Source organism: Neltuma alba, unplaced genomic scaffold (assembly GCF_004799145.2).
Source record: "Neltuma alba isolate B1F8T4 unplaced genomic scaffold, ASM479914v2 tig00004918_pilon, whole genome shotgun sequence".
NCBI classification, from domain to species: Eukaryota; Viridiplantae; Streptophyta; class Magnoliopsida; order Fabales; family Fabaceae; genus Neltuma; species Neltuma alba.
In genome coordinates this window covers 53,499-69,309 of record NW_021633908.1, presented here as the reverse complement: position 1 = coordinate 69,309, position 15,811 = coordinate 53,499, and the positions used below count along the sequence as shown (strand labels likewise).

At 35.3% G+C, this 15,811-nt stretch overlaps 1 protein-coding gene across 4 annotated transcripts; it reads right to left on the bottom strand.

Annotated features, from left to right (window-relative positions):
• Positions 1–452: 452 nt before the first annotated feature.
• Positions 453–10,171, bottom strand: LOC114746142 (ubiquitin-like domain-containing protein CIP73). 4 transcript variants are annotated; one of them, XM_028934329.1, is made up of 17 exons: positions 9,981–10,158; positions 8,526–8,754; positions 7,975–8,119; positions 7,431–7,548; positions 6,121–6,195; positions 4,881–4,999; positions 4,701–4,772; positions 3,984–4,148; positions 3,761–3,830; positions 3,498–3,670; positions 3,169–3,333; positions 3,025–3,096; positions 2,793–2,946; positions 2,308–2,715; positions 1,549–1,955; positions 1,256–1,318; positions 453–730 (listed from the first exon to the last, which is right to left on the bottom strand). In XM_028934329.1, exons 3-17 carry the CDS (start codon positions 8,095–8,097, stop codon positions 722–724), a joined length of 2,193 nt encoding a protein of 730 aa, XP_028790162.1. In that variant the 5' UTR covers positions 8,098–8,119; positions 8,526–8,754; positions 9,981–10,158; the 3' UTR covers positions 453–721. The 4 variants fall into 4 exon arrangements, with proteins under 4 accessions (XP_028790162.1, XP_028790163.1, XP_028790161.1 ...); XM_028934330.1 differs by lacking the exon at positions 8,526–8,754 and having other exon boundaries at positions 10,123–10,171; XM_028934328.1 differs by lacking the exon at positions 8,526–8,754.
• Positions 10,172–15,811: the final 5,640 nt, after the last annotated feature.

Sequence of the window (15,811 nt, the reverse complement as noted above, 5' to 3'; positions counted from 1 at the left end):
ATATAATGCCTATGTCTCAAACGCATCAATACATCAGTGAACCTGTGGGCTGTGGTCAACATATGTATTCTCAGTCATCCGAGAGCCAACTTGCTGTCGACATAATAGCTATTAGACTCTCCAATCCATGCCAATGAAAGTCAAATGTGATGCTGCTATATTGTTATACAAATAGGATAAAACTAAGCGCAAAAATCAGATCATTTGGTGCGGAGCACGCGTGGTTAATAGCATTTTCATACTAGCATCATAAAAACTTCATCGAAATTAAAATTAAGATAATTCTGATACTACATTCTCATTTTTGTGTAATATATAGTGCCCGAATACTTGTTTAAATATAATAATAGTAATACATTTCTCGTCCCTTTTAATTAACCTAGTGATATCTAAAGTTTTCCTTATTATTTGAAGGATATGCATAAGCAGCCAGACCCAGAAAACTCGTGTGATTGAGCATAATTATACATTCCATTGCTTTCAAAGAAAATTATGTGAAGCTCAGATCCAATGCCCCATATTGTACAAGATGACATCACAATCAAGGTACATAAACTTCCTAAAGATTGCCTGCATCTGGACAAAGTCATATCATTCTTGAGGAAATAACTGGACAAGCACATAATCTTAATTTGACAATTTAATATATCAGCCATGAATCCTGCTTGCTTTGATCCAAATCTTCCACAATCAGATTGCACCTTATCACTGATCATATATATCACTCCCTCTGCATCAAGAAGCCATGCCGTCATCCAAAATAGTCAGTCAGTGGAAAGGGGGCAAAAAAAAAAAAACCAGCTGATGCACTTGTTGAAATCACCTTACGATTGGTAAAACTTAATTAGCATATATTTAAAAATTGTTGACAAATTATCTACTTCAAAATGTTATCCCATAATTTAACTGGGACCCAATACTAAGAACTAGACAACAGTTGGTGCAATTTATAACTTCAGGCACCAAAATGGGCGAGCAGCCATGCATCTTAAGGAGGTAACCAGAGTTCTGCAATATTTTGGAAATGGATGAGAAAATTCTCTAGCAACCCTGATAGGCATACCCCACATCTTACGACTTGCATTATAAATGCAACGTAAACATATCTTAAAAAGCATTGGATCTTTTTTATGGGTATCGTGGCATGCCACTACAATCTAACCAAGAGGCGGAGAAGCTTCAGCCCTTCCCGGGTTCAATCAATTCAAAGAATTATACAGAACAAATATCGTCTTTGAATCAGAAGGAAATTAACCTTTTGGCGTTTAGGATTTGGAGGGCTTGGCTCAGAATCACTTTGTCTGCGTGACATCCCAACCTGCAAATAGATCCACTTGTCAGCTTCTTATTTGTCCCTTTAGGGTTCATTTCAAGAAATTCAAGCATCATAACCATCGTAATCACTTTTGGACAAGCAAAGCATGGATTCAATTCTAACCATTGAGATATTCAAACTAAGTGTAAAAGTCCACAAGCATAAGAGTAAGCCAGCTGCATATGTATTTGGCAACATTAAAATAAGTAGGGCAGCCAATAAAGCAAGCTCACCTGGGTGGAAGAATCAGAAGCTGTTTGATTGTCTGAAGCATTTTCACCTTGAGGAGTTCCATGCGTTCCAGACCCTGCTTGTGATATGAGAGGCATGACCTCACGTAGCAAGTTAGACAAAAATAGGCCTTCCTCACTAGCTCTGGGCTCTGACTCTGGGGCACGAGCAGCACCTGTTGATGGTCCAGCATGATCTGAGGTAGGAACACCAGTCGTTCCCTGTGAACTAGAATCTTCAACATGAACTTCACCACCAGGAAAAAGTGTTCTTATAAATTGAAGTACATTATTGGGTATCTGCCTCTCAGATTCTTGGTTGTTCTGGAGTCCACCAGCCGTCAGAATATTGATGTTCACCCTGCGGGTATTAGATGGTTCCTGTCTTAAGGTAGGAATCGATGAAGATCCTGCATTATCGTCCAATGAGAAATTACAAAAAAGTCAAATATCCTGAAGATATTAGGACTAAGTCTATATGCTGCTGAAATCTATAAGAAGTTATTAAAGTAACTTCTTTATAAGGTCTACAGCATGTAGTGACACATTCACTTCAGCCCTTTTACACGGGGAAAGAAACAATGCTTCTAAAGCATGACCACAAACTTACCATCCAGACTAAAGTAAATTCACAGATACCACGAAGGACAGGAAATATACAACACGCAAACAACAGAGGACAGGAAGTTGATGGAAGATCAAATTGCAAACTGCAGATGCAAGGAAACAATCATTGCTGAAACGTCAGATACATTATGATACCATTTCTTGCAGGATCATCCATGCTTTGCCTTTGCCCAGTAGATTCAGGCGTTGACTGTTGCACTGCATGAAAACCCGAAGCATGATGCTGACCTGCAGACTGAGATCCTGAGTCACTATTCCCATGTCCAGAAGGTGCATGCTGAAATCTCCCGATAACAGGATAGTAAAGACCTATAGAATTAGCAGAAGATTCTGAAGGGTTGCGACCTAAGTGGCTAGGTACTGCTGCAACCATGGTTCTAATTGGCACTATCCGTACTCCTGACTCCCCACCAAAAGATAAATCCTCTGGAAGTCTAGAGCTTGTTTGATTAACAGAAATTTCAACAGGATTTCTTTGTACTGTGGCAGATTGTGCATCCCCATTTTCTTCTCTGTTGACATTAGCTGAGGATGTTGATGTACCTAAAAACAAAGGAAAGTTAAAGAAGATACTTGAGAACACAATGCACAATAAATGAGCCTAGAACATGGAGAATCACCTCGCCGTATTTGAATATCTATACGCCTTGGGTAGAAACTTGAACCAAGTCCGCTACCTAAACCAGAAGGGGACTGCACGGCTCCAACAGGGACAGGGGCAGGGGCAGGGGCAGGGGCAGGGGCAAAGCTTGCCCCAGGTTGAAAAGGAAGAGGCTGGATACAAACATTTCAATAAGCATAAGGATAGTCCTCACAGCAAGCAAATGTGTGAAAGAATAGGAAAAGAACAACCTGAACCATAATATGGTTAGGACCAGATGAGGATATAAAAACCGCTGGTCCGCCATTAGCTACAGCTTCAGACTGCAAAGGAAGTTAATCAGTGGCACAAGCAGATTAATTAATCGAGAAACAAGGATTGGAAACCAAGCCTACCGGTGCATGACCCAAACGTAATGCCATGGTCGTACGACCAAGCTCGAGTAAAAACGCACCAAGATTGTAAAACAGAACTCCAGTCCTCCAAGCCCTAGACTGAGTGTTTGACCGCAACGGGGGATCAGTTACATTTGCTTGATTCTCAAGTTGTGTTGCAAGTTGCTGTAAAATTCAACAATGAATCAAGTTTAATTTTTCTATCATGCACAATATAGCTCACAAACAGAAACTTGGGAAAGGAAACCATGATAAAGCCAGAATGAACAATTTTTTCCATTTTTGTACAGCTAAGTGATCACAACATCCACTGCAAAGGAAAAACCTACAAGTAAGCACTCATTAGCCTGTTCAATGAACATCCGTCTGGTAGAATGCAACACTTCTGCCAAGTACGCAGGTGACAAAAGCCCTTGTGATGTAGAACCTGAAGGTGAAGAAGAAATTGATGATTCATTCCTATGAGCTTCAGCTGCTTGGGCACAATTTCCCCCTTCTCTCGCTGCCAATAAAAAGGTGTGCTATTATTCTCAAGGAACTAGCACATAGCTGGAACCCAACATGTTGTATAAAATTAACATGGCTGACTTACCGATGGCTTCAAATTCATGCCTTAGATGAGTCACGTACTGAGATAAAGTTGTCAAAGAATCAGGAATGACCTTCAAAATCAGAAAAATAAATAGTGAAGTAAATGCTTATTTTCTGCTCACCAAACAGAAACATGCTTTACATTCTAAAGAGGTTTAAGGGAAAGCGAATCACAAATCTAGAAACATCGTCAAAGATTTTGGAATCAAGAGCTTAAAACATACAGGAGGCTGTAATGATCCCAAAGAGGAAGCTGCCGTCGGAAGTCCGAATGCATTACGCAATCTATCAGATGAATTCCGCAAACCAGCTTGTTCAGGTGGAGAATGAAATGAATCTGATATACCACTAGAACCTGATGTTCTCCCAAGCCCTCGGGAATCATGTCCCTTTGGCCAATTCAGCACCCCAACAACATATAATGTAAGTTTTATATTGGAATAGGATGGAGACATCATGACAGAAGTATGTTCAATGAATAATGATATAGAAACACTCCTAGATAGACTTTAGCATTGATAGAAAACAAAATCAATAAGACAAGGTGAAACAAAATGTGGCAAAGTGGTTAAGTTTTCAAGACATCTACAGAATTGAAGGAACTTTTCAACCATTATAAAGTGCTTAAATCTCCTAGACTCACAAATGTTTGAAAAAGCAAAATATTCGTCAATCTCTTCTGTCTGTCTTTCTTCCTTCCCCTCCAATCCTCTTGTAGTCTTTTATCAATGCCACTTTTATGATCAAAGATTAAGATTATTGAACATATTCATTTCCCTTAATTTAACCTTACTAAGTTTGAGCGTCAAGCAAACCAGGTGTATATTCTCCAAATTCCACAAGGGAGGGAGAGAGGTTTTACTATTTATCATGCTTGCCAAAATCACATGCCATAGTACCACGATATCAAAAATTGGAGAACAAGATAAGGTTGAAATTACCCTGACATCAATCCCTTCACCACCACTTGGAAAATTTGAAATTCCAATAGATCCTAGAATAGCAGAAATAATCTGTGCAGGAATAAAACAAGATAAACTATGAATGCACAATAATGAATCAACATTAATAATATCCCCTCTGCTCAAGCATGCCCCTTGTCTCTTCTAATATAAGCTTACCCTATTAACTTCTGGAGGAACCCCATCTCCCTGAACAGGCACATTAAAAGTTTCAATAAAAACGCCAGGAGCTATTTGATTACTGTGACTATTGTTTGTGCTTGAATGTGGATCAGTTGCTGCAACACAAGATAGTCGGCAGTAAATACTAAATACCATATCTTCCTAGTGAGAAGAAAAATTTTCTTCTAGAGGGAACTAAGTAGCCACAAAAAAAAAAAAAAAAAAAAAAGTGACCCGCTAGAGAATTTTGAGCACAGGAAAAAAAAAGCTTTTAAATGCACCATGTGTATTATGAGATTATAAATTAAATGATACCCTTATTTTAGTAATTAGATCCACTCATAAGATATTATTACCAGGTAAAATCTGTCAATTGTGAAGAACAAAACTGATTGTCTCATCCAATTCTCGTGGCACATGATACATGCTAGTATCCTACTGACAACAAGTGATTAGGTTATTAATTAATTCTCTTAGTACCAACTTGTCATACAGTTCTGTCAGACAATGTCGGATGATGTTAATTTGAATATATTAGCCAGCAAGCTTCAGTGCTATAAGTGTTTATTTGCATGGCAGCTAGAGTTACTTCAGCCATTATGTGGTGATACATGTCTAATTCAACATCAAATTACTTCTGGGCCATACAAGTGACACACATGACACATCACACCATATTAAACAAAGTACTGGAAAGTACTTATAATGCTGTCTCTGTTAATTAAGCTATGCCTTAATGCCCCACGCAACAACAAGCATCCTTATCCCATTATGCGGAGTGAGCTACAAGGATTGCATAATGCCAACGTACTCTATTGATGACCAAATCTTTGGATCACATATGAACACAAATCCACACACACAGATATGAGGAAATCATTCTTACATTAATTTTCAATATTCAAGCACCATAAACCCTATTTTTATATTTTTTACAACATTAACCTTACATTACAAAAAAGCTCAAGTTTGAGCTTTTTGCATAGGCTCTAAGTCTCTTAAGACCCTCTAGCACCCTAGTTTGCCTCACACATTTATCAAGCAATGACAAGTATAATAAAGGGTCAACAGCAAGATACAAAAGATCATTGCTAATGGTCAAGTAACATAAACCCAAAAAGAAGTATGCTCCTAAAAGAAAATAGGACCATGCTTTATATTAAATCCTGTTAAGCAAAAGCTGGCAACACATTAATTATAACCAAAACAAAAGATAGTATGCATTATTAAATCATACCTGATTGATTGGGCAAACTCCCAGGTAGATCAGGTTGCCTCACAACCAGATGTAAGGTATGACCATCTTCAACGTCTATACTCATTTAAAGAAACCAATGTTGAAGGAATAATAAGGACATGATTACAAGGAATAAGTACAGTGAGAAAGCTTGAGAATGGCAGCCAAACAAATGTCAGCCGTTACAAGTCATGGCATATGAATTTAATTTTCATTGCAGTGTTAATAGAAAGATTTTCACTTGCAAAACTTGAGCCATAAGAGAGAAAGCTTCATTTTTAGTTAATCAGTTAAATATTGAAATGCTCAATTATTTCTAAGGATCTGCATCCTGCGAGAAAAGAAAAGCTGAAAGTATCTCACTGTAGCTGAGGCATAATTGAGAAGTGTTACGTTGGCAATAAACAAGTTCCCTGCTCAGCACGTCTAAGAGTATTGCTGAAACCATAATTTATTGCTAATTAAAACATTTAGCTTGATCGTTGAATTCTAGCACAATGACCAGCTGCAAAGAATGCACGAAACCTTGACAATCTTCCCTCATTATCAGTCAACTAGGCCCAAAGAGTCAATGAGCCATCACTTAATAACTGCCACAAATTCACCATGCTATAACAGCATTAAATGAGAGGAGGAGAAACTATCTAATATGCCATTGAATTTAGGTGGCAGAACCAATTTTTCCATGCTTCTTATTTCCCAAGACATAAATACAAATAGAGTTGGTCTCATCATTCTTTAGATTAACATTAATAAAGAACCACAAAAAATAGGCGGATTAGAACACAAAAATAGAGCTATATGAATCTATTATCTATTAAGATATGAGTCCTCTGAAAAGTTTCCACTCTGCAAATTTTATCAGAAGTTTATAAAACTGGTTAATAACCCATACAGGGAAGAAAACGCCCTTGAACATGCAAGCATTCAGCCCCAGCCACATGCAATCAGAGAATATCATCAACTACCCACGGGCACAATAATTTGGTCACTAAAGTCCTTCCAAATCCCTTAAAACATATGAGAAACTCCACCAAAGTAGAAGGACAAGCCACGCATTCAGTAAGAATACCAAACAGATTAAATGGTTCAATACATAGGCCACTAGTGCAATCACAAAAATGGTTCAATATATAGGCGACTACATTTGAGGTAGCCTTATGCATGGCATGCATACTGTGGATATAGTAACATAAGGTCTGAGAAAGAAAAACTCCACATGTTTACAAATCCATTATCAACATAATGCCACACTGTCTTTCTTTTTAAAATTTCCTTTAACACAGAAGAAAGGAAAACAGAAGGGATACGATAGGCAGAAAGGAGTTGATCATCCTTCAAAACTTTTCCTCGGCAAATTAAGCGCTGCCGCTCTGACAACACTCCAGTCACAGAAGCAATTTGTTCCTTCAAAGCAGGAACTGGCATCTACATAACAGAGAAGACAGAGGTGGCGTCAGATGGTTAAATATCAACCACATTTTTTAAACATTACGTGCTAGCTTAATGATGATAAAGATAACACATAGGATTGATGGAAGCCTCTCATTATCATAAAAACAAATTAACAGAATTAGGATTTAGCAACTTAAAACAAAAAATATTAAAACGGAGGAAAATTAACAATATAAAAGGTTGAAGTACAGACCTTAATTGACTAAATTTAAGATTTGAATGGTTCATTTTCTAGAAATGGAAATTTCTTCACCAAGAGTTCATAAATTTGAATATCTGAACAAATTCATTTCTTTGACCACCAAAAACATATTTACTTCAACAGTCGGAGAAGCAAAGTGCAAGACTCTACAACAAGCATAACAAAGAAAGTCAAAACGAGTGAAGATTTACAGCCACCTGTTTATCCACTTTGAGAGTATAAATTTGTGAGTCCAATGTTTTAATCTTTATCTCAATGGCGGCTTCTGAACCTTCATTATCATTATTGATAGGGATCTTTGCAGTACCATTACTCGCCATCCCTCACTGACCACAATGATACCTGAGAAAAGACAGGGAAATATCAGAAACTCTTGGTGGTCCCTTACTATTACTTTTTCTTCCATTCAATGACAGAAGGGTTTTGAACAAATCATGCTAACCCCATAAAGAAAAAGAAAGAAATATATACTCCAATTTGAAAAAGTACACAGACACTATGCTCTCTAGATTTCAACCTTTTAAAAATCTATAAAAGGTTGAAAAAATTTACAATCAAGCAGAAATACTGGATCATCAACCTCAATAGACAGTATATGTGAATGCAATACCAAATTACCAATACGCAGTCTAAGGCCATAATACATACTAAAATAGATAGAAGTTCACAGAAAAACAGTTATCACCACCCAATATGGTAACGCATACAATGCCTAAGTAAATTACAATAAGCTAACTTGAAAGCACACCTAACATCTCAAACTGAACAAGAGTTCAATGCGTTTACTTCAAGCCTAGTTCATGTCCAGAGTATCCCAAATACAAATTTAAGTCGACTTTCGTTTAAGAAGGATTTTTAGCAAGGAGCCCACGAGCCTTGGCTCAAGTGAGGGATCTTGATGCATGGTTGGTCCGATTCCTCAATCATCCCTCCTCCTCCTTCTATAGCCTCATTTTGGAGGCTCACTTGAACCAAGACTTAAAAAAAATAGGGGGAAAAAAGCCACATCAGAACTTATAATCAATTGAGAAAACGAGGCCACAATATAGAAATATGAAGATTTTGATTACACTCCAACAACAGTATGTGTTTATGGAGCTGGTCATTTTAATGATATAATGGCAAAAAGAAAATTGCAACGAACTAAATCTCGATTGCTTCAAATGAAAATGCCGGCAATAGAATGCAGCATAAACATAATCATAAGACGCAACCCAGGAGTATGTTTAGTCCCAAATAAAGAAAGTAGAAAATAATGATATGCTCCCATAACTTCACAAAAAAGATACTATTATTGGAACTATGCACGTATGATTTGGCACATGCAGCCAAAAGACAATTTTGGCTCATTCGCACCCTCGAATACCCTATATTGACAGCATTAAGAAAACCACAGTATCCACCTTTCCTGCTATTGTAACTAATGGTTACCAGCAACCAAGCATACCAAAAGTAACCATTGCGAGCCACAAGAAGAGATCACAATTCGACAAAACTTAGAGGTAAACTCAGTGTTTATTGTCCATTGTGCTCGTGTTTCAAGTCTATGGTATAATAATAACAGGCTGCAATTAAACACGTGAAGACCTTCAGGCACAAACAAGAACAAAAAAATAATTATAATAAAAATAAATCAATTTGGCTCCTCTTTGCCATTGTAACGATGGCTTTTCTAAACAATGGATGAAAGAATTTCTAGTGTGTACTCTGTATCTATCAGCAAATGTGGTTTATTGTTTTTCAATTATGTTCTGAATACCTTTCAACATTATTTGGAGTACCCCCCTCTTTATGACCAACTATGACAACTGAAGAGGCCAAATTCACGGGAATAAAATTAAACGAACTTGCAAATAACAATTTTTGTTTTTGTTTCACTAACTTGCAATAACTGAAACATCTACGCAGCATGCATTGATCTGTTTATCCAAAAAAAAAAAAAAAAACGTTGATAAGAGCACCGATGCCGATTACCTATACCCAACAATCAGAGGCTTACTGTTTAGCAAATTAAAAGTGAAAAGAGAAGACTCAATCACAATACCTAAACCCTTAATCGAAACAAGACAATTCCAACAGACCAACCACCAAGAAATTCCAGGAGAATGATAGGTCACATAGGGCATATCACGGGATTAGAAGCGAAATCAATCGCAAAGCTAGCAATCAAAGGCCAAAGTAACGGAGAAAACTTGAACACTACCTAGAAACAAAAGCAAAGGGTATCCTGAAAGGCTTCGTCAGAGGACGAATACAGAGTGGTATCGCAGAGAGGTGGAGTGAAAGTGGGTGATGGATTCGGGATTGAAGAGGGGGTAAAAATGGAGCCAAGGTAGAAGCTTTACCTTGGCGCTTTATTGCAGGGCTCGGGGAGAGAAATTCACCAGAGTGGCCAAAGGAAATGGGCGCATCAAGCCACGCAACAGCGCAGGGGGGTAATATACAACTTTAGAGGACGCTAGATTATATATGCCCCTCCCATTCCTCTTTCTACCATTTACTGATGATTACAGTCACGCCACAACAAATCTATAATAAAATGCTTATGGCCCAGTCGCCGTCAATTTTTTTCCTTTTTTTTTTTTCAAATTTTGATTGATCAATTGTCAATAGTTTCTCCAGTTGTTCTTGTTTTATAAACAACTGTTTGTCAGTTATTTTTATTAGCTTAGAATAACTAAGTTATGTAAATTAAAAAATTAATTAAAAATACTAAATACAAAAAATATAATTTATTTTTTAAAAACATTCTAATTTATGAATATGTGAGTGGAAAAGAAAATGGTGGGGAAAAATACATAAGAGAATGAAAAGAAAAAAAATGAGTGATACATATGATTAATTATCAGTAGAGATAAAAAAGTACATAAAATATTTAAACATTTTAAAAATGTACCTTATAAAAATTATGAGATCCATTCAAAAAATTAAAACTTATAGACAGAGCAAGTAATATTTAGAGAAAATTGGGAAAAAGTTTCGTAAAAAAATAATTAGGAAGACTTACTATGGGATTTCAAAAAAATTTATCAAAAAATCTTAATAATAAATTAGTAGTATCAACCAGTTGTTTTTTCCTAACCAATCATTGCATATTTCTTCATTGATTACTTTTCTAATCCTATTTATAAGCTGCTTCTAACATATTTTACACAGACAAAAAAAAATCTTAAAATGTATTAACTCTTTATTAAAATATAATAATTTTTTAACTTTACCCATATTTAATACATGTAACTTTCAAAGAAATAGCTACCTACATTATAATAGATGAAAGACAAATAGTACATTCACACTAAAAATTTAATAAAATAACTTATAAACAGAACAAAAAAATTCTTTTTCTACTCTATAAATAGGACTAGAAGAGTATCTAGCAACTCCGTACTTCAAAGATTTAAAGGGGACCAACATGATAGTTAAACTGTTAAAGTTTATCATCCCCAAATTATTCTTCTGGCAAAAAAAAATATTCGGCATTAAATGGTTCGATCACGTTATTTAAGATAAATTACACTATTTATTACTCTCACTCGTTTCAATTAACTGTTTTAGTTGTCTTCCTTTAGTGAGTAACTAATGAGTGGTAGTTCTTTAATATTATCTCTCATTGTTAATATAATAATGAAATGAAATGATTAGTTTATGAATAATTAAATTAATTAAATTAGTTATTTATAATAAATGAGTGTTGTATTATTTAAAATATATTTGTTAATCATATGTGTAGTAAAATGAAAACCATTCAACATGTATAATCAGAGACTACTCTAAAAAAAATTTAAAAAAATATGGGACATGAAAATGAATTAAAATTTTATCTTTGGTACCAAATCAAATTTTTACAATCTTTTATATTTAAGATGAGAGATAGTATTAAGCAATTACTTAAAAATTGAAATAAGAGAAAAGTACAATAAGTGTTTTTTGGGCCAACAATAAAAGTATAATAAACTTATGCATACAGATTTTTAAAAAAATTATTACCTCCAATTCTTAATATAAGAACTTATTTAACTTTTATTTTGGTTCTAAATATAAAATCTCAATTCACTTTGTCTTTCATATTTATCCATTTTTTTTAAAATAGTCATTGCAATAATATTAGTTCTAGCCAATACACTTAATTAGTAAGAATATTTTAGGAAAGATAATACCTATTTATTATAAGTTAGTTAATCTACTCAAATTAGTCAACTAGTTCTTAAATAACATGCTTTTCCCTATTCCAAAAAATAAAGTTAGTAGTAACAAATTAAAAAAACCAATTACTGTTTCTAAAATGACAGCATCTTTACGCAAATTATTTTCACTGCAATTTTTTAATCGCGCACATTCTATCTTAATTAATCAAATGCAACCTCAAGAACTTTTTAGGGCCAGTTTTTTAAAGAAAATAGTAGTAAATATCAAACATAACCTAGATTTGGCAAAACGTCTTATAAATAGAAAAAAAAAATTTAGAAATTGTTTTAATAACATGGACCCAAAAAAAAATTTGGAGAGGAGTTAACAATGGGATTATAAATCTAGAGTAGAGAGGTAGTTTTGTAAAACCATATATGCTAAATGTGGACACTTTCTAATAAGAATCCAAACTTTAATTTATTAACAGTAGTACATTGTAAAAGATTAACATATTTCACTAGATCCAATCTTTGTTGATAAACCCTGTTCATTTGGACATGAATTAAATGATTCCAAGAGATGCTGACCCAGCTTTTTTTTTTTTTAATAAAGAGAAATTATTGGTTTGCTTCTGTGGACTGTGGAGAAAAGGATCACATGTGAACAAGATGGGCAAAAAAAAAGTACTCTTCCGGTCTTTAATATAAAATTCATTTAACTAATTTAATTAAATTAAGGAAGTTAGGTAAGTTAGTTAATTATAAGAAATATGTCATGCAAACGTCTCTACTCACAGCGGCTTCTTGTGAGACCCTTGACAAACTTAATAAGCAATTTCTATGGGGCAGTACAGAAGAGCAGAAAAAGATTTCGTTGGTTGCTTGGGACTCGGTTTGTAAACCGAAATCAAAAGGAGGACTTGGATTGAGGCACGCCAGATTGCAGAATCAAGCTCACCTCATGAAGCTAGGATGGAAACTCATTAATTGCCGTAATGATTTCTGGGTCAAAGTTGTTCGTGACAAATATCGTTGTGGCAACGACCTTATGCCAAGGATTGATATTGCGAGAGGTGGATCTAACGTCTGGTTAGGAATAAAGAGGACATGGAAAAAGGTTGAGGAAAATCTGGAGATTGCTCCCAATAGAAACACAGTGAGATGGAAACATGAGAATAGCGGAATCTTCTCAATCAAGTCAGCTTATGAACTCCTTTCGACTGCTGGTATGGAGTCAGACCCTCTTTGGGAGAAAATTTGGAGACTACGTATCCCTCAACGATGTAGATCTATGATGTGGCTGGCTACTCGTAAGAGTCTCCTAACGAACACTATTAGAAGGAAACGAGGAATGAGCGAGGATGATCGCTGCTCCATTTGTAAACAAGACCCTGAGGATTTCATTCATGCCTTTCGGGACTGTCATATGACCCGACTCCTGTGGCAAAAACTTGTACCTTCCCCTATTTGGCGAAAGTTCTGCGTGTTGAGTTTTAATGATTGGCTTCGCTGGAATCTTACAACAAAGCAATTTAATGATGACAACTGGAAGAACACTTTCGCTATGGTCTGTTGGTGGCTTTGGCGTCGCCGGAACCTTTATATTTTTGAAGGGAAAAAGGTGTCCAATGAAGACATAATTACTAACGTGGTTACGACGCTAGCAATTCTTAAACAGCACCAGGAAGCTCTTTCGGGTACGCCACTTCCAGAGATTCGCCGCCGTGCTAAGGAAAAGGGATGGCAACCTCCGGCACGAGGTTGGATTAAAATTAATGTGGACGGGGCCTCTTCCTCTATCTACCGCAATTGTGCTTGTGGTGGACTGCTGCGAAATATAGAAGGAAAATTTATACGGGGCTTTGTGCATAACCTGGACGATGGGGATGCACTTCATGCAGAACTCTGGGGATGCTTGCATGGACTGAAGCTTGCTTGGGACAGTGGGTACCGTCGAATTATCTTAGAAACTGATTCAGACAACGCTATTGAGCTTATTACAGCCGAAGCGGAGGAACACCACTATGACTATGACGTTGTTTGCGAGATTCGTTCGTTGATGAACAGGGATTGGGAGGTGAAGGTTGTCTACGTGAACAGGGATTTTAACAAGGCGGCTGACTTCCTCGCTAAGCAAGGGCTTGATGCAACAAGTGGTTTTCATGTGGTTACCGACGTACCCCGGGAGTTATCTTTTATTTTGGCGACAGATCGCAAAGCTACAAATAGCGGTCACATAGGGCTAGTTTAAGGTTTCCTTTTGCTATCAAAAAAAAAAAAAAGAAATATGACATATTTTTCCTAAAATACCATTATCATATTTCTTAATACCCCATCTTCCTATTTTATTTGATTATGGTTGAGGGAGTATCCATAGGAGTAATTTAGAGAAAATTAATAAATATGAGAAATATGTCTTATATTTAAGATCAAAACCAACTCAACAATTAGGTTTTATATATAGGACCGGAAGAGTATCTACTTTGCATATATACAGAACCAGACAACGTGAGGAGACAAGGAGTGGTGTCTCATACGAGAAGAATAAGAAACATCAGTTTTTTAAAATGACAACGCCAACATGAACCTTCCCATTTATACCGTTATGTTTCTTTTCTTGCTTTTGGTGTAACCCAAATATCCAGCTATGCTTCAGCAGCCCACGAATATGGGATTGAGATGGACCAATGTGTGGGCCAATGGGCTGAGCTGTGCTGGGCTCGGGTCTATCTTGAGTTGCTAGAGCGCATTTAGCGGATATGTTTGCGGAGGGGTTAAAAAAGTGAACAACTTTGAATTTATGTTAAAAAAAGAAACAGAGATAGAATTTAGTCCACTAATTAAAGAAAAAGAAATTTTGATTTAAATACTACCTACATTCCTTAGTATAAGATTTAGATAATTAATTTAAAAATATTAAATACAATTAATTAAATTAATTATTTATAATAAATATGTGTGGAGTTTTTAAACTATCTTATTTAATTATGTGCATTGAAAGTTAAAACTATTATTTGTTAGAAAATTTTACAATCAAAGAAAATTTTTAGAAAAAAATTATAAGTTTTTAAAATAAAATGAATTGAGGTTTTATATTTACAATCAAATCCAACTATTGAACAAACTCTTATATTAAGATTGGAGGTAGAAATACTCTGGAATAAGTATAGTTTTGATCCTTTGAATGTGTAATCTGTTTTGTTTTGGTATCTCAAGTTTATTTTTTCAATCGTTTAACTTCTTAATTTTCCCTGCCAACTAATCATTTAACTCATAAAACATGGCCAAATATATATTTTTGTTCCTTTCTTAATACCATAACTCAAGGAGCTAAAAATGTATTTTTGTGTACAACTTTGAGTACAAAAATGAATACTTCCTCCGGTCTAAGCAACCTCTAACGATCTCATGAGAACCAAAGAGCGGTGGTTGGCTTGTTAGTTTCGTCTGCAAATAAAATATTTTCCCCTACTTTAGCCATGTCTAAAATTAAAAACATACTCCTTTGGTCTTATTTATAGGTTAGAGAGAAATTTTTTTGTTCTATTTATAAATCAATGAATGAACTATTTTATCTTTCATTTATTATAACATAAATAGTTACTTTTTTTATATATTAAATAGAGGTAAAATTAGAAAGTTACTAAATTTTAATAGAGTTAATGTAATTTAAGATTTTTTTTAGTCTGTGTGAAAAATATTGGAAGTATTTTATAAATAGGACCAGAAGAGTATACCCAAGGGAATTGGTTCTAATGAAAAAGAAGTATAGGGTTAGTTTCTCACAATATAATAAATTAAAACTTAAATTCATGTTGAAAGATATGTTTCTACTCCTCCGGTCCTTAATATAGGACCCAATTTTTAAGTTGATTTTGGTCCTAAATATAAGACCCATTTATCATAT

Bases quoted from the DNA above. Each gene is read 5' to 3' on its own strand.
- LOC114746142 (XM_028934330.1), bottom strand. From the start codon at position 8,097: ATGGCGAGTAATGGTACTGCAAAGATCCCTATCAATAATGATAATGAA. The intron at 4,149-4,700 runs GTAATTTCAACC...AATTGGCCAAAG, and splicing joins GTGAAGGGATTGATGTCAGG to GGACATGATTCCCGAGGGCT. The intron at 3,831-3,983 runs GTATGTTTTAAG...CTGATTTTGAAG, and splicing joins TGGGATCATTACAGCCTCCT to GTCATTCCTGATTCTTTGAC.